This window comes from Furipterus horrens, unplaced genomic scaffold, assembly GCF_987537825.1.
Source record: "Furipterus horrens unplaced genomic scaffold, mFurHor1.1.pri manual_scaffold_10, whole genome shotgun sequence".
In the NCBI taxonomy this organism is placed as follows: Eukaryota; Metazoa; Chordata; class Mammalia; order Chiroptera; family Furipteridae; genus Furipterus; species Furipterus horrens.
The window spans coordinates 31,556,485-31,575,777 of NW_028327180.1; the positions used below are offsets into that span (position 1 = coordinate 31,556,485).

General features: G+C 41.2%; 1 protein-coding gene across 3 annotated transcripts in view; it reads left to right on the forward strand.

Annotated features, from left to right (window-relative positions):
• The first annotated feature begins 1,889 nt into the window (after positions 1–1,889).
• GALNT7 (polypeptide N-acetylgalactosaminyltransferase 7) overlaps positions 1,890–19,293 on the forward strand; it is a 139,254-nt gene continuing 121,850 nt past the window's right edge. For all 3 annotated transcript variants that reach the window (XM_090288920.1, XM_090288919.1, XM_090288918.1), the window contains exon 1: positions 1,890–2,070. In XM_090288920.1, the coding sequence (XP_090145046.1) occupies positions 1,945–2,070 (126 nt within the window). In that variant the 5' untranslated portion in view covers positions 1,890–1,944. The remainder of the gene's footprint in view (positions 2,071–19,293) is intronic.

Here is a 19,293-nt window from a genome sequence, read left to right on the forward strand (position 1 = left end):
AAATATTCCAGATGTTTTTTCAGAAAAGAAATAAAAAATTTTGATCAAAGTCTCCCGTTTCTTATACTAAAAGCAACTGGTTTTTAACAAGTGGTTGATAAAAATGCTGAGTCAGACAATGATTTGTGTTAGATACCTGATACTCCTTCCTCCAGGTGCTCTATATGTTGGGCTTTTATGAAATACTATGTACAGTTATTCAGCTAACCAATATTATATCTAATTATACTGTCATCCACTCTACACTTCTCCATGTTGCTCACAAGGATACCACCTCAAGTATTCTGTGGACATTTTTAAATTATGGCATTTACAGAATTCCCCATATGCAAGGTAGTATAACCCAAACAATGAAACCGGTGAAGTTAGTTTGGTACTATTCTTTATTCATCTTGATGATTCAAGAGCAAAGAAGAAAAAAAAAAGAGAGAAAGAACTCATGGACATGAACAACAGTATGATGATGGGGATGGTGGAGGAGGGTCTAGGAAGGATAGATGGTGATGGAAGGAGACTAGACTTGGGGTGGTGAACACACAATACAGTGTAAAGATTATGCATTGTAGAATTGTGTACCTGAAACCTGTATATGTTTGTTAACCAGTGTCACCCCCAATAAATTCAATAAAAAGGAAAAATATCTGTATTTCATTAAAAAAAGTTAAATAACCAGGGTTTACTTGTTTTAAAGTACTTGCAAATATGAGGTGATATTAGGAAAAAGGATCAACTTTCACCATCCTAAAACTTAGGAGATTAAATATTCTGTTCAACTTAAATTAGGCAGTTGAGGGTATATACACTAATAACGTCATTACGTACACTTGACCATACAGTAAAGTGATCGACATCTTTATTGGGAGATAAAGGCACAAAAATTATCTCTTTGGAGTGCAGCATTTGGCTCAACATTTGGCAATAGCCTTTCCTTTATAACTGATGTCTCTGGCACAAAAAGCTTTGAAAAACAGAAATCAAGGAACCTCTATCAAGTGGCAAAAATCAGGTCCTCAGAACAGAAACTTACCAGCCCATTAACAAGGTTGATATTGCTTATTGCCATAATACTGGCTTTCTTGTCAGCTCAAGAGAAAGTGAGCATTCCAAGTTAGCTCCTCCAGTCCAGTGATATTTGCACATCCCACTTGGGCCTTTTGGTTACAAATCCACCTCCTTAAAGAGCCGTGTGAAAAAGCAAGAACAATCAATAAGAAAAAAAAATCCTTCCAGCTATAAATCAGCCACGTGGAGCTGCTGCGGCAGCAGCAGTGGTAGCCCCGACTTCCTGGTTTGCTTCCTGCAAGCCCAGCGGCAGGGGGCTCGGGGAGGAGAGTGTAAGAGAGAGGGGGGCAGTCAGAGCAGCTCCAAAACCACGGGAGGGGGCGGCGGGTCAGGGCATCCTGCAGGACACGGACGTTAAGGGGAGAGTTATGGCCCAGAATTACAATAAAAGTTTGGGAATCTGGAAGCTTTAAGAGCTGAGCTGAGGGGGAAAGGCTAAAGCTAAGGACCAGACCTGGAGAAAGTATAAGTTAGTTACAAGGTAACGGGGGATTGCAAAGGAGATCGGTGTGCACAGTGAGAGAAAAGAAGGGGACTGCGGATCTGGAAGGGGGCAGGTAGACAGAAGGAAGATTAGAGGAGCGAGACGCACCGGTCGGTTGGATCTCTGCGGAGGCCAACGGAGGAGGGGGAGTGCAGCGGTAGCGGAGCGCGGTCCGAGCCTCGGGGCCGCGGGGAAGGGGCGGACGGAAGGGCCCGGGGGAAGGTAGAGCCGAGGGGAGTTCCGGATCTGTAGCTGGAAAGGGCAGGCTACGGAGAGGGCGGCAGCCTGTGCGGCAGGGGTGGGGGAGGGAGGAGGAGAGCCGGAGGAGGGGGAAGAAGGGAGGGGAGAGCTGTGGCGGCGGCTGCGCCCGGCTGTGTGTTTCTAACTGCCGGAGGAAGATGAGGCTGAAGATTGGGTTCATCTTACGCAGTTTGCTGGTGGTGGGGAGCTTTCTGGGGCTAGTGGTCCTCTGGTCTTCCCTGTCCCCGCGGCTGGACGACCCGAGCCCACAAAGCAAGATGAGGGTGAGTGACCCGCCCGCCCCCTCCGGTGGCGGCGACCTGCAACTTGTTTTGTTTGCGCGCGCGAGTAGCAGGAGTCGGGAGTGGCAGCGGGGTCGGGCGCAGCGTTGGCGCCGCAGCTCCGCAGGTGGTGGTGGCGCAGCACGGGTGGATCGGGGGCGTTGAGCCCCGAGCACTCTGTCCCGGCTGCTCGCCGCCGGCCCGCCCCCTCGCCGCCCCTTCCTCCCGCGCTTCCCCGCCCCGGGCTCCGCCGCCGCTCCCTGCGCTGCAGATGCGGCTCCGGCTGCCGGATCCACTCCGGGACCGCTGGGCGGAGCGGGAGGAGAGTAGGGTCCCTAGGGGCGGAGGGAGGGTCGCGGCCGCCCTGCCCCTGTCTCCGCTGGGCTGGGACCGCTGCGGTCAAGGCCAGGGGACGCGGGGTTGGTCCAGGCTGCGGCCTGTGGCACGGGCAGGCCTGAAAGAGGCGAGATGTGTCGCCTCTGCCATCGCCACCGGTCCGGACCAGGCCCTCGGTCCAGCCTTCCCTCCTGCTACCGCCCGTCCGGGGGTTCCCGCAGCCCGTGGCTCCCCCAGCCTGCGGCCCGCCGGGTAGTGGGAGGGAGATGGCGCCCCGCCTCCGGCTCTTACGGACAGCGCCGTCTCCCCCTCCACTCCGGTGGCCGGGAGACGGGGTGCGATGTGCAGCCGAGGCCTCGCCCTGGACGGGCCCTTCCGCTCGCTTCTCCGGCGACGGGAGGGCGGTTGGTGCGGTGGGGGGCGGGGGGGCGAGGTGCAGAAGGTCATCCCAGTCTGGCTCTCGGGCCAGGTCCCCACCCCTACTGGGGAAGCCCCTTCTCCCGGAGCGACGTCCGCTCCGGGGGATGTGAAGCTGGTTCCTCTTCCCCGGCTGCAGTAGGGCTGCTCGGCCGGAAAACTAACTTGTGCTAGCGCCCCGCTGCTCGGCGCCGGCTGCCTGCTCTCTCAGCCGACCGCTGATGGGCGCCGAGCTCCCTGAAGCTCCGCTGGGAAGCATTTGTCTGCCGCGCCCAAGAGCGAGTATTAGCCTTGACACTCCTTTGCTTTAAAGGATTTAGTCAGATGCTTCGGAACATTAGTTACCCGGAGCCGCGCAGAAAAGGGGTCGCGGATACTGCGGCTTCGGGGCGACTGTGACTGAGTCACAGCAGGTTGGCAGCATACCGCTTCTCCCTCCAGCCTGACCCGCTCCCCGCTAAATGATCTGCACTCCCCTTCTTCCTAATTCCGGACCCTGGCTTAGTCCCCCGGGCCAGCAGCCCTTGTGGATAAGGGAGGGCGTGAGAAGTTCTGGGCCACTTCTTATTAACTTCCCTTCTGGAAAGTTAGCGTCAGGGAGTTGAGTGAGCAGACTTCCTTTCTTGAACAGGAATCCTAGGAAAAAATTTCCTTATCAGTTCCTGCCTATATGATAACTGGATTTAATCTTAAATTTTAGTATCCGAAGTCTTTACTGCAGTAAAGACTGCAGTTTTAAGCCTCTCAGCTCTCTTGGAGTGGTGGCGACCTTTTTATGATTTTACTTAAAAAATGCTTTATTGACAAAAAATAATTGAACATTACAGTTGTTTGAGAGTTTGTTTTAGGGAAAATAGTTTTTTACAAAGCTAGAAATCTTAAAACCCTGTTTTCTGGGAGAGAGTTAAGGAGAACTGACAAAACTATGTTCAGAAGGCAAGTCTTCTAAAGGGGTGGTGGAGCATCAGTGTCAATACCCAACTCTTAACATATTGTATTTGTGTTGGTATGTAAGTTCCGAGTCACCATGCCCATTTAATACCTGTAGGAGGTGGTGGTAGCTTGATTTTTGGTCCAAATTACAGTTTGGTGCTGCATAGTGACATTTCAGTCAACCAGGGACCACATATAGGACAGTAGTCCCATAAAATTAAAATGGAGCTGAAAAATTCCTATCACCTAGTGACATGGTAGCTATGGTAATGTCACAGCACAACACATTACCCTTGTTTCTGATGCTGGTGTAAACAAACGTGCACTGCCGGTCGTATGAAAGTATAGCACCTACAATTATGTACAGTACGTAATACTTGACAGTGATAATAACTATACTACTGATTTATGTATTACTATACATTTTATCATTATTTTAGAGTGTTCTCTTTCTACTGATAAAAACAGTTTGCTCTAAAACAGTATGTGGCGTTATGCTGACAGCAGCATGCATACCGTGTCTCTTGATAGTATCATTTTCTCTTGGGCTTGATTTAATCTCCTGTTTTGTATAGTGACATGCTGTACAAGCCTGTAGTCTAGGAGCAACATGTTGTACCATGTAGCCTAGGTGTGTAGTAGGCTATATCATCTAGGTTTATGAAAGTGCGCCCTATGATATTTGCACAGGGATGAAATCCCATAAGGACACATTTCTCAGAAGGTATCCTCATTCATCATTAAGTGACGCATGGCTCTATTTCATAGAATTTGTCGGTGGAGCCAATGTAGCTTTATTTGCCAAAGACAGAGCTAGCTGTAAGACTTTCTAACATGATTAATATTGAAAAGAATGCTTATGGATCAGAAGATTCAATCCCTTCTATTAACTTTGCAGGCAAACAGTAACTAAGGTATAGAATATAGATTTTTAAGTCACAAGAGCATAAAGAAAAGGACTATTGCCTCCCATTAATGAAAACTAAACCAAGAGTGTCTGAGATGAAACACTAGAAAAATATCTTCTTTATGGAAGATTCTAACCCAGTACTCAGATTCTTACTCCCCTGTTTCCCTTACCCCTCCAGTTTTTTTACTTTGATTATGATTGCAGATTCCTCCATCCACTGTGAAACACCTGCCTCTCCTTTAATGCTGATCCACATGTGGACTCTTTTGGATTCCTATAAATGGCCTGAGAAGGGATAGAAAAATCCAATTTATCAAATATATGTTCTGCCTCTATTCTGGCAAACATGCTCATGGTTCCACCCTGGGCCACTTTTATTGCACTTTCAGTGTTCTAGGCACTAAAGTCTGTTGCATCCTGGTCCTTTTTTTACCTGGATTACTTCCTTGCTTTAGATCAGCCCAGGCACTATTGCAAAACACATTATTCATGGTCAAGACAAGAGAAACATGTTTCTTTTCTTCCTTCTACCTCTGGGCCTCTTGTGGTTTCTCTGAGGTGAATAATATGAAAAATGATTTTGCTGTTCAAATTGTACTCTGTTGTGTACAATTTTTATAGTCAACAAACATTTTTGAGTGCCTGCTGTGTATCAGTGCTAGTTGTTAAGGCCCTTGGCCTTAAGGATCTTGCAGTCTAGTGAGAGGGAAAAAGACATTAATCAAGACCCCCACAAATGAATCAACAAAAGTTGTGCTACACACTGTGAAAGAAACCATGGCGGAGGGAGGGTGCTAAGAAAACAGAGGAGAGCTTGGTCATAAAAGGCTTACCTAAAGATAGGAGTTTAGGGTTGAAATCTGAAGATTTGAAAAAGTAGTCATTGAGAGGGAGACGGTCTGAGCTGGGAGACAGCATGGTGAGCTGAAGCGCTGAAAGAAGGTTGACATACTTGGAACATGGAGAGCAAGAGGAGAGGTCGAGTGAGGATGCAAAGTGGAGGGTGGGTCTTGTACACCATGCTAAGGATTAGGTCTTTAGAGCAGCGGGGAAGCCATTAAAGGATTTTTAAGTAGCAGAGAGATGTGATCAGCCCTGTGTTTTGAAAAGATCACCCTGGCTGCCTATAGAAAGTACAAATTGGTTTGGAGCCAGAGCAGATAGAAGGGGTCCTGTTGGAGGTTATACTAGTTCAGGTGGGACATGAGGTTGCTTGGATTGGCAGGGTGACAGTGGAGGTGGAGAAAAGTACATTGATTCAAGAGTTATTAATAATGCAAAGGCATGAGGACTAGGTGATTGGATGTGGGAGTGAAGGAGAAGAAGGTGTCAGGAGGCTTCGGATGATAGATTACTTGTTACAGTACTGAAAGTCCTGAAGACAAACTTCACACATTCTTATGTCATATTTTATGGTTATGGGAAAGCTTATTTTTTTAGGCTTTGTCCTCTGGATATTTAAAGGTCAGCATTTATTAAGACCATCTGTGTAGGACTTGCAAAGTACAAAATGTTTCTTTCATTAAATAGATTAAAGTATCTCCCAGACCATGTATCCCAGATTTATCCTTGAGTGAGTGTTTAAAGTTGCATCATAAGCCTCTGAAAATAAAGGTTTGTAATGGAAATGTTGAAAGATCTTTAGTGGTTCTATAACAGCAAATTCAGTACTGGTGCGTAGTGGCATGTAAGCTGATGATTCTGTGTAGTTGCTACTGTAGTGAAACCATTACTACCACTTAGGTTCAGAGCATACATAGTAGGCTGATTCAGGAACCATTGCTAGGCAGAGGAGTTTAATGTGATAGCAAATTAAGACTGTTGAAAGGAATATCACTTAAGGATGTGGGCATTGATTACCCTGTCTCAGTCAAGTTCCACCTTATTAAAGTTGTTTTAATTCAGTGATGCTTGGCTGCAACCTGAAAAACTCAGCCCTTGACCATGAGATTTTATTTCAAATAGAAGTGCCATTTATCCCATTAAAGATGGGAGCTGTCACTTAGCAAAAGAGTATAGTGTCTGAAGTCGTAAGTGGTCACTTTTGCCTCACTTCCCCAGGCAAAATGCCTGGGATTGGTTTTTTGTTCTGTTTTACTGTCTTCCCTCAACCCTACGATATAAAAAAAAAAAAAAAAAACTTTTTAAAGAAAAAACAAGCAAACAAACAAAAAACTCCCCCCTTACCAAGTCTAATAAATTCAAGCTCTGTAGAGCTTTTGAAATGAACGTAAACTTTTATATACACGTATATTCTTCAGGTCAAGAATCAGAAGCTTTTGTTTCTTAAAGTTGCCTGTAAACCACCAACTGAGCCCTTTGGAGGCAGGATTCATGTATCCTGCTCATGGAATATCTCTCCCATCTCCAAGGTGCCGAACCATTCAGCCATGATACCTACAGGTCAGGACACCTGGAAACGCAAACATTCCTGAGAATTGCCGTATCTGTAGGTTCTGTGGAAGTTTTTTTCCACCTGGTGGTAGAAAGTGAGGCATCAGACCTGTTACCACCATGCCTCTCCCCCTTTCCCTCCTGTAAGACTCCATTAGAGTAAAAGTCCCTGCTCTCAAGGAATCATGTCCTAGTTGAAGAAAAAATGCAATAGTGGCATGGCCTGCGTTCCTTTCCCTCTCCCTTAATCCAGGGAGTATAAGTAAACAATATGAGAGCTAGCACAAGGACATGTTTCGTTGATAGCCAAACCAGTTGGTGATTTAGAAAAGCTATTCAGGGAGAGTGCAATTATTAGTAAAGAAAGAATGAAAACTGTTGAATAGTCAAATTGGGATAACTATTTGGTGAATTAGGCTAGCTGCATGGAATGGGAGATAAGGTATGGGCGACAATTTTGGTTCAGTATAAGCTGGCTGCATGAGATCGTTTAATAGTAAATTGGAGACAGAGGGAAAGAGAAAATAATGCATCGTGAATGAAAATCAGAATTCTGAGCATAGGCCATTTTTAAACAATATTTCAGCAAGTTTTGGATAGCTATTGAATGTGCGAAAATGATTGTTATCTTCAACTTTAAACAAGATCATTGTCTTTGTTAATATTTTGATGATTTTCATTCTTAAAGAATGAATGTTTAATCTGACAGAAGGAAAAAAGTAGTTTAAATACAGGGTGGGGCAAAAGTAGGTTTACAGTTCTTTTTATGGTAAATAATACAGTAATTAATGATAATACAAGAATAAACTTTTTCACATACAACTGTAAATCTACTTTTGGCACACCTGTATAGAATTTAAAATTTCTAGAATAAAATGAACATAGTTTGAGGCTAAGAAAGAAGTAACTATTCTACACGTATTATGTTAATTATAACAATAACCCCTTAATGCAAGTCTGATATAATGCCCACTTTATAGCTAAGGCTATTGAGTTGCAGAGAGGTAAGCTCTGCCCAAGATCATTTGCTTAGGAAGCAGTAGAGCCAGCATTCAGTCTCAGGTGTTCTGACTTAAGAGCTTTGCTCTCTGACCCTGCCTACCTCACAGCTTTTAACAACATAGGAGAGACTCTGCGGACTACATTGAAAGGAAAGGGAGACATAGAGACAATAGAGAGGTCATTTCAAAAGCAATAGTCACTTGAAAACCATGCAGGATAATATGGAAGAGAAAGGGGCAGCAGTGACCACTCAGGGAAGGTCAAGGAAAATGATGGCTGAAATGAGGCCTAAAGAGTATAAGCCTGTAATGCAGTGCTGACGAAGAGCATCTCAGGTAGAGGAACATGAAGTGTGAAGCCCCTGAGTTTGGAACGGGGGCTGTGATGTTTGAGGAATAGAGAGAGGGCCAAGGTGACTGGAGCATGATGAGTTTAGAAGGAATACGGTACTTGATGAGCTTGCAGGTTTAGGCAGGGCTCTGGGTTGGATGACAAATTATGTAATCATTTCGCTCTGTGAGATGGTCTTAGATAAACAGAATGGGTAATAAGGTTTTTTGGCCACAGGTTTGTGGACCAGATGCACAAATAGCAATTGCACAGATAAAGAGACGAAAATTGTATTAACGAAGTCCACTGGGTCCTGTGGGATCACAGAGCAGGCAGCATCTAGTCTGCAGGGCTAGGTGCTGTCAGAGAGCTGTCTTAGGGTGAGAGGGAGGGAGGAAGGCACTGTATGCAGAAGCATGAAAGATTAAGGCAAACCCTGTGGACAGAATGGCTGGAAGGTTGGAAAGGGGAGTGGAGGAATGAATGAGAGGACCCTAGAACGTAAACCCTGAATGACTGAACACTGCGAATGGACAGAGCCAGGGTATAAGGGATAATCTGGAATGAACTGCAGACTAGATTTTAGTGAGGAGAGAAGTGTCTCTGTAGGAGATGATGAGACCTAAACTAGGAGAGGGACCAAGAAAATGAATGTGAGGAGAAAGTATAAAAATAGAATTACCCATTGTAGCTGATGGGAGGAGGAATCCTACTGGATAGACTAAGAAGGGAAGAATGCCTTCAAGAGGACCAGAGCTGTCTGCAGCAGTGATTCTCAACTTCAACAGTCATCACAATCACCTAGAGAATGAGTTAAAACACAGATTACTCAGCCTGTGCCCAGAATGTCCGATTCAGTTGGTCTGGGGTGGGGCAGAGAATTTGCGTACATAACTAGCTCCCAGGCAATGCTGTTGCTAGTGGTCCTGGGATCTCTCTTTGAGAAGTACTGGTGTAGAGAACCTGTGGATTTGGAGGCTGCAAAATCAAAAATTTGTTTGGTTTGGTCATATGATATTTCACAGACCATGCATGGGTCAGTCAAGTGAAGGTGTTTACCAGGTGGAACTCAGACTAGAAATCGGTACTGGATGCAAAGGTCTAGCTCATTGGCAGGAACGTGATGTCTGCAGCTCGGGGAGTGGATTGGTAGATTAAGGTAGCACATGTGGATAGAAGACAGAAACATGCTCAGAAAAAAAAAACATGGAAAGTGCCTTATTTTAGGTGCTGGGAAGGGGAAAGATGAAAGAAGGCATAGGCACAAGTAAAATGCTTTAGAGAATATTGCCCTCTAGGAAACATGGCAAAAGGTAATTTCTTTAAGGGTGGAACCATCAGCAATTTCAAACACTACAATATTTGAGCAAGGTCTGATTAGAATTAAGGATGCAGCAAGTTTATCTGCCTGTCAAATTGACCAAGGATACTTGGGAAGGACTGGAGTAGCATCTTCAATGGCATCTCAGTAAATAAGATGACCCAGGAAAACTGAATCACATAGAAAAGAAGTTGAAATGGCGAAGGAAGGGTTTATTAGAGAATTGTTACTGTCATAGAGGAACATAGCCCATCTGGGGTTATATCCCTACTGCCTTCACCTCCCCCCACCCACCACTCTGTGTGTGTATATGTAAATACATGTTATACAGGCTGAAGCAAAAGTAGACTTACAGTTGTATGTATAGAAAATAATACAATAATTAATAAATAATACAAGAATAAATGTTGTTTTGCATACTCACAACTGTAAACCTTTTTTTCCCACTCTGTATATATTTTAAGTTGAATTGTAATCATGTATTTATGATAATATATAATATATACTATATGTAATGCAGACATTATATTACAATATGATTATAATGCACATTAGGCATTTTTTATATTCTTTTAGTTTGAAATCCAGTAACTTGTAAAGCTCTGATTAGAGCATAACATTTTAATATTTGAAGTTGGGAAAGGAAAAACAAAATAGCAATCAGTAGGCTCAGCATTTCAGTAATATTAGCTAAGAAAGGAGGTCTACTGTTAAATTCTAGTTCAGCCTAGTGATCCCGAAAGCAACACTGAGACAAGTGGAGCTTTAATTGCCCAGGGCTTAAGTCTCTTCTGGAGAGGAAAGAAGTAACTTTCAGTTGCTAGGAATCCTGACTATTTCAAAATGAGAAATGTCCTCATGTCTGCTCCATTATAAATTCTCTTCAAGGTTTCCCAGCCTTCATTGCATTTTTAAGCGTTGCTTCTGAGAAGTATTTAAACATGCCAACAGGGAGACCTGATTGAGTTCACTGAGTATAAGAACTGGTACACTGAAACTTGAAGAAAAAATTAACTTTGCATTGTCTAATTAGGTTTATAGGCTTGCTGCAGAGCACCCTGGTTTCCCAAACCTAGAAGGTGCAATTAACTGTAGTATTACATCAATACCAACTAGTCCGCTAATAGGCTTCCAAGCGAAGCAGTTGGAATTTGTTGTTACCAAGAATATTTTAAACTGGATGAATTAAAATTAAATCATATACTATTGGGAGCAGTTCTATTTGAGACTAGAATAGAAGAGATGACCTAAACATTTTTTTCATCTTTAATCTTTTATTGAGTCCCTGGATTTAAGAATACATCTGGGCCTCAAGAGGTATGCTACTCTCTTCAAGAGTAAACTTACATGCTTAATGATTATTTGGCTTAAACATACTTTTAGCACTTACAGTTCTTACCTTTATAAAATACTTTATAATATGGTTTAGTGCTTAAGTATTGAGGTACTTATTGTGAATACATATATTCACAAGTATGTGTACACTTTATAAAAACAATTGGTGTAAATATGTTTTAAATAGACATTAACCAAGAAACTGCCTAAACTTTTGTCACTCTTATGAGAAGGTGGGTATGTCAGCATTTCTGTTTATTAAATGGTCTGTAATTATCCTTAGACTCTTGATTTTCATTTTTAATAAAAACACCAAAAAAAAAAACCTGTGATAAGAGATTCTCTTTAATGTGAGGAAGGTTTGCAAGTCACTTTTAAAACTGTGTGAATGCCTCACCCTTCTCCAGCTGGAAGCCTTGTTTAAATCTGACTCATTGGGTGTTGCTATTGAAGTGAAACAGTAGACCTAGGTTCTTAATGTAGTATGAGACACTTTGAACAGTTTTGTAGAATCTTAAGAATGAACACTTGTAAAGAAGTAGTAGCATAACATCAGTACACTTATCTTTATGCTTCTGTGAGAATTTCTTTTTTGATAAATTCTTTAGAAAACTAAATAGAAAACAATAGAACAGTAAGGTACAATTGTACTTTTATAAAAAAATAACGTTGCTGAGACATGATGTTCGGAGTGCTCTAAAGATTCAATTGTTATCATTTACTATTGCAATTGAAATAATTTTTGTCTGTTGGAATTTGAAATAATATTTCACTTATAGTTTATTAACGTCTATCATGGAAAAGCAATTTTCTAAAACAGTAGCACAGTAGTATACTTAAGTGAGTCATATAAATTTCATTTTCCCAGAATATTTCAAAAATACCTGAACAAAGATATTGGATATAGAAAATTGGAAGAGTGGAGCATGATATGTAGATTCTGTTTCTATTTAGATTTACAAATTATTAGTTGTAAAAACATTTCAAAAATGACTCAGGAACAGTCATTTTTATTTGGAACTTCTGGTCAAGATGGTGGCATAGGCAGACATGGCTCACCTCTTTGCACAACCACATCAAAATTATAACTAAATTAGAGAACAGCTGTCACTCAGAACCATCAGTCATCAAGATGAATGGAAGGCTGACAACTACAGAATTAAAGAAACCACATCCACCCAGACAGGTAGGAGGGACACAGATGTGGAACAGGCTGGTCCCTCACTCATGAGTGGTGGATAAAAATTTGGGAGGGATGTCTCAGAAGTGAGGAGTCCCAGCTCCACACTAGGCCACAGAGTCCAGGGTTCCAGTGCCACAAAGATAAGTCCCCAAAACTTCTGGTGGCAAAATCCAGTAGGGATTGAATCAGTGGAAGAAAATGCTGAAGCCCCAAGCAGTTCCCCTTGAAGAAACCATACACGGACTCACCTACTCAGACTCACTCCCTCTGAGCTCCAGCACTGGGTAGCAGCTTGAAAGGCATCAGTGGCATACAGGGAGAAACTGAAGTGTCTGGCATCAAGGCGAGCTGAGGCCATTATCCCCTTTCTAAGCCCACCCCCACGGAGCCAGCAAGCTGGTGCCATATCTGAGACTCCATCAACCTGCCTAACACTGTTTGACCCGCCTTGGAGATCCCCAGAGACTCCTCCTCACCCAATTTAGGGGCCCAACCAAGCTGCTTTTCCATATGAATGGCTGGTCTTGGCTCACACTTCACAACTTCCTAAATCCTCTCAAACAAGCAACAGCTTGGCCCCAGTGAGCCCCAGGCCTGGCACTAGCAGCAGCCAGCCTAGATTATAACTTGGCTTTGCCAAGGAAACCCTAAGCACAGCACAAGTAGCAGCAGTCTCAGATTGCTTTATAGCTCAGGCAGAGTGGCCCCAGGCAAAACACAGGTGGGGGCTGACCTTGGCCTGCACCTCTGGGAAACCCCATCCAGTGGACAGCTACAGGATGGAGCACCACCATCCTGCCCCTGTACAACTCATCCTCCATGGAGGGCGGAGATTGGTGGTCAGTAGTCACAGCCAATCCATACAGCTGACTGGCCTAGCTAAATCCCTCCCATTGACCTGCCAACAGCAACCAAGGCTCAACTACAAGAGGAGGCTGTACTCAGAGGGTGCAACTCAAGTACGCAGCTTGGGCGCTAGGGCAGGCTGTGCCACTGGACCCTACAGGACACCTACTACATTAGGCCACACTAGCTTGGTTGGGCCCCTAAGTTGGGTGAGGCCACACTACCAAGACACAGAGTCAAAGAAGTTCTACCTAATACATAGAAACAAACACAGGGAGGCTGCCAAAATGAGATTAAAAACATGGCCCAAATAAAAGAACAGATCAAAACTCCAGAAAAAGCTAAATAAGCAGTCTATCAGATGCAGAGTTCAAAACACTGGTTGTAAGGTTGCTCAAGGAACTTAGGACCTCAGCGGCATAAAAAAAAGATCTAGTCAGAAATGAAGGATACACTAATTGAAATAAAAAACAATTTACAGGGAAACAACAGTAGAATGAATGAAGCCAAGAATCAAATCAATGACTTGAAACAAAAGGAAGCAAAAAACAGCCGATCAGAACAACAAGAAGAGAAAAGAATCCCCCAAAATGAGGTTAGTATAAGCAGTCTCTGGGACAATTTCAAAAGAACCAACATTCACATCATAAGGGTGCCAGAAGGAGAAGAGAAAGAGCAAGAAATAGGAAATCTATTTGTAAAAATAATGAAAGAAAACTTCCCTAATTTGGAGAAGAAAATAAACATGCATGTATGTTCAGGAAGCAGAGAGTCCCAAACAAGATCGATGCAAAGAGACCTACTCCAAGACATATCATAATTAAAATGCCAAAGGTTAAAGATAAAGAGAGAATCTAAAAAAGCAGCAAGGGAAAAGAAGTTAGTTACCTACACAGGAGTTTCCCTAGGACTATCAGCTAATTTCTCAAAAGAATCTTTGCAGGCTAGAAGGGACTGGCAAGAAATATTCAGTCGTGAAAAGCAGGGACCTACAGCCAAGATTGCTCTACCCAGCAAAGCTAATGTTTATAATTGGAGGGCAGATAAAGAGCTTCCCAGACAAGAAAAAACTAAAGGAATTCATCATCACAAAACTATTATTATATGAAATGTTAAAGGAACTTATTTAAGAAAAAAGATTAAAGCTATAAACAATAAAATGGCAAAAACCAAATCTTATCAACAAATGAATCTAAAAACATACTAAGCAAACAAGAAGAACAGAGACAGAATCATGGATACAGAGAGCATTTTCTTGTTTTTGTTTTTCTTAATTTAATTTATTTATTTTTAGAGGTGAAGGGAGAGGGAAAGAAAGGAAGAGAATCATCAATGTGTGGTTGCCTCTTTTGTGCCCCCAGCTGAGGACCTGGCTTGCAACCCAGGCATGTGCCCTGACTAGAAATTGAACCAGTGACTGATTCGTAGGCTGGCACTTAATCCACTGAGCTGCACCAGCCAGAGCCAGAAAGCATTTTGTTGGTCGTCAGATGGGAGGGAGTTGTGGGGGAATAGGTGAAGAGGAGAGATTAAGAAGTACAAATAAATAGTCACAGAGTAGCCGTTAGGATGTAAAGTACAATATAGAAAATTGAGTAGCCAAAGAACTTATATGTATGACCCTAGGACATGAACAATGCTGTGGGGATTGCCTGAGGGAGGGGCATATGCTGGGGTAGAGTGAGGACAAAGAGGGAAAAATCAGGACAATTGTAATAGCATAATTATAAAATGATTTAAAATATAATTTTAAAAAATAAATTTTTATTTGCTTGATTGTTTAATGCTGCTATGAAAAATAGGTATTTGTGATGGAAAATATTTGCCAAGAGAAATTTACAATGAAATATATTATACTGGAGTCCGTTGTCAATATCAGCCTATATACCTAACCTAGACATTTTCTAAAATATTTGACTTATTAGGTATAGGTTTAATTATACTTACTTGGAATTGACTTAAATCCAACTCCTTCCATTAATATTCTTCTGGAAATATTTATCAGACAATCTGATTATTATGTCCTAACTAATCCCACAAAATTAGTTTTTTAATCTCTAATATAACAAGGTGTCCCATGTAAATCTTATTAGTATTTGTTGTCTTTACAATCTCTTTGCAGAGTGTTACAGGTTTTTTAACTGATTTTTTTAGAGTAATGGAGAGAGAAACATTGATTTGTTGGTCCATTTATTTTTGCATTCATTGGTTGATTCTTTTATTTTTAAAGATTTTATTTATTTATTTTAGAGAGAGGGGGATGGAAGGAGAAAGGGAGCAAAACATCGATGTGAGAGAGAAACATCCATTACTCAGTTGCTTCTCGTGGGGACTGAACCTGCAACCCAGGCATTGCCCTGATAGGGAATCCATCTGGGGACCTTTCACTTTGTGGGAGGACACCCAACCAACTGAGCCTCACCTGTTAGGGCCATTGGTTGATTCTTGTGTCTGCCCTGACCAGTATTGAATCTGCAAACTTGGAGTATCAGAACGATGCTCTCACCAACTACAGTTCTGTTTTTTTTCTTTTGAAAGAAAGCATTTAAAACCCACTGTTTGAAAATCTGCTAGCTCTTGCCAGGGTGATTTAAAATGAATTTAAAAAATCCATTAGATTTTTGGCAAATAAGCTCTCAATTATGGTACAGAAGAAATGACTATAAACAAAGTGCTTTTTAATGTAATGATCTGGAAATGCCTGAAATCATATCACTTTACAGATGCAGACTTTTCTCCTGTAGTGGGGTGTTTCATTTTTTAACTAAAATATCGCTGTCAAGATTGAAAATTTTGTTCACTTAAAATATATAATTACATTTTAACATTTAAGCAAAGATTGGTAGAATTTGGCAATATATGCAGTCAGTTTCATTAACTGTTACTCTGTGCATGATGGCCTCTGAGGAAATTCTAAGTTCAGTATTTGTAAAGGTTGGAGGAGAATGTTTTTATTGTGGTGGTCAATTAAAATAAATATGCTTTCAGTGCAGGGAAATTCTAGTGTGTGGTAAGGAGAAAAATACTTTTAGCAAAAAGTTTTCTAAAATCCTGCATTCTAAAATTGTGCTAAAAGAGGGTGATTTCCAAATCCCTTGGTATTTTATGGAAATACATTTTCTGTATGAAATTAAGATCAATCTTACTTTTCCTTTCATAGTTAACAGTTAGACTCTAAAACCTGGCACACCTTTTAAAATAAATGTAGCACAGTTGTTTACTTCGGAAATTTTGATGAGTGGTTATCAAAACTTCAAAGAGAATAGAGTCCAGAATACCACACACTTTTTCCCAGGTCCTGATGTCAAGGAAAGAACTGGTATCAACTGTAGTATGGGTCAAAGTATGCATAGGCTACATCAGTATGCTTAGATTACTTTTCCCAGCATCCTCTTTGAAATCTGAAGAATGTTTTAATGAATATGGCTTCATTTTAAAAACTTTCCATAAATTACGACCGCAGGAAGAGTGCCAGCCGCTCTTGTTTGAGCATCCATAAGGGTGACTAAATTGAAGAAAATCGCAGCCAGACAGTCTAATAGCTTCATAGTGGCACAATAATGTTTCTTAAGAGGCAGTTTTCATCCTCGACCTCTGCTCAATTAACTGGTAACACCAAGAGAAAAGTAAATGTTAAAATCTTTGCTATATGTTGACAAAAATCACTTCCTGATGATCAAGTGAATGGCTTGAAAAATGTATTCTGATTTGCATTTACTCTTTTTTTATTTTAAATACTATCAGGTACGTACTTGTGTTTAAAAGTAAACATGTCTTGTGTGATGATTTATGACTTGGAAGGGCTGATAAAATGCAAAAAGAGTAGCTGAAGGGAAATTGTTGTAACAATTAAGGAATAGATTTTTAATATTATAAAAAATGAGGAACTTAAGGTAACTGCAAAGATAATATATAATTTGTTCAGTACTTTTGTTTTCTAATGAATAGTGATACTTTTCCTACTGTGCCTTCAGTACTTCATGAAAATAACTGCAATCTATTAACTATTTTATTTTTCTCCCTCTAGACAAAGGATTCCTTTCTTTGATTATGAGGCATTTGTTGAGTGGTTGGTCAGTTTCTTTGGGTGCTGATGGGTGCTAAATGTGAGAATGATTCCTTCAAGGTTAAAAATTTCAGTCATGTAGCTAGATAAACCCAGGTATCTAGGTAAGCCAAACCTGCCATTTGGTCACACAGCATGTAGCCTTTGAAGGATGAGGCTGGCAGCATACTCAAAATTTTCTAACGTGTACAGGTTACATTATCGGAATATACCCAATTCTTTTTTATTAAAAATAATTGAAGATTCACAGTCCTCTGTCATACCCATAACTCTGATGAGTCAGTCCTAATAAGAAAGTATTTTATTTCTAAAATTAGGTACAATGAGCTTTTTTAAAACCTTATGCTTTCTGTGTAACTCCCCACCCCCCATCTCCTCTCACAGGCTTTAAAGAAGCTATTGCTTCCTGTGAAATAGTGACTAGGAATGGAAGAGAGATAGAGCCTTGGTTTTCTTGCAGGAGATTCCTTCTGTCAAAGGATTGCAGGTTTTCCTTGGTGGCACAGACAGCTTAAAATTAATTTTTGCCTCGTGTACGCAGTGATGAAAATCACATCAAATTTAAATTACTAAGTGAAATGTTCTTCTGATAACTTTTTTTTTAAATGAACAACAGATGCAGAAGTGTTGTTGTTACTTCAGAGGGTTCATATTCTGAAAGTTGAAGTTTCAGTCTCCTCTCTGTTTCCACCATCTCTTATCAGGTGACTATCAGCATTGGTTCACTTCTCAGTTAGTAGTAAAAGGATGAGAAAATATACAGTGCCGTGTTAAGTCAGGTTCCTGATTTGTTTCTAGTGCCTTCCATCTAGATATATATCTAATTTACTTATGTTATGTCCTAAATCCATGGGCCAGTACTGATACTCCTAGCCATTTTTATTTAGGATATCACAAATGTACATTTAAAAACATTCATGGTGATGGAAGGTGAGTTGATTTGGGATGGTGAACACAATATGATATACAGCTTGTGTGTAACAGAATTGTACACCTGAAACCTATATAATTTTATAAAGCAATGTCACCCCAATAAATTCAATTACAATAAAAAAAAACATTGTAATAGGTGACTAACACCCCAAAAAGTAAAACAACAAACGAAACCCACCATGCTTTAAATGGTTTGTGGTGAAGCAAAAAGCATGAGAAATTTGCTGCATTTCAATCTGCTTATTATCATTTGGAAATCAGCTTCTTGCCCAGGGAAGTTTTAGGTTGATTGAATTCTCTTCATTGCTCTGTGGCAGCATGTAGCAGTGAGCATGACCTCATTTAAATATGTTTAAGGAGTGATTGGTGCACCAAGTGGCACCTGTAATCTCTAAAGGATAGTGTCATTAAATGCCTAACATACTGCTAGGAGTGAAGATCAGTAAGTTGCAGAAAGGAAAGTGGAAAAATTCATTTTGAGGAGGTAAAGCTAGTATAATTTAGGACTTGGATTACTAGAATTATTTCACTGAGTGAATTTCATGATCATCTATGAATATAGGTACTACATCAGTATGACTTTGTGTTACTGCTGAAATGGCTTCCTGTCCCAGTCAGGTAATAAATTAAAATATTTTGTATATTTAGCACAAGCTACGGCTCAGGAATACTCAGAATTGTACTGTAGGCTAGTTACCAGGAAGTAGTAGGGGTCAAATCTGGACTGCTGGGGAAGTTTTTATTTCCTTGTGTAAGCCTCAGAGAACCCACCGTTCTCCTGCTTCTGCTGCTGTTGCGTGAATGCTAACAATTTCTGTGGTTATGTAAACTGTACGCTGGTCAAGTAAGAGACATCAACTCTGTTTAAGTTCAAGAGATTCAGCAATCTCATGGTTTTAGAATAATCTGATATTTTAGTGGTGTTTTTTTGCCTTTTTGTCACTGTCTCATTGAGAATTTGAAAACCCAAATAAGTTCATAATTAATGAATAAGATTCCTAGGGAGGGTACATTGAAGTTGATTTTAGTATTCCTTACTAGGGCTTGAGTTAGGGAGAAGAAAAGGGTGTGTTATCTAAAAGGAGAAGGGGCTTTGCTATAAGTACAAAGTCACAGTTTAGGCCAACCATTTGTGTTGCAGGTAGAGGGGAGTAGAAAGGATGAGGGCATCTAAATCACATGGTTTTTCTCTTCAAAAATAATTGGATTGGTAACTCTGT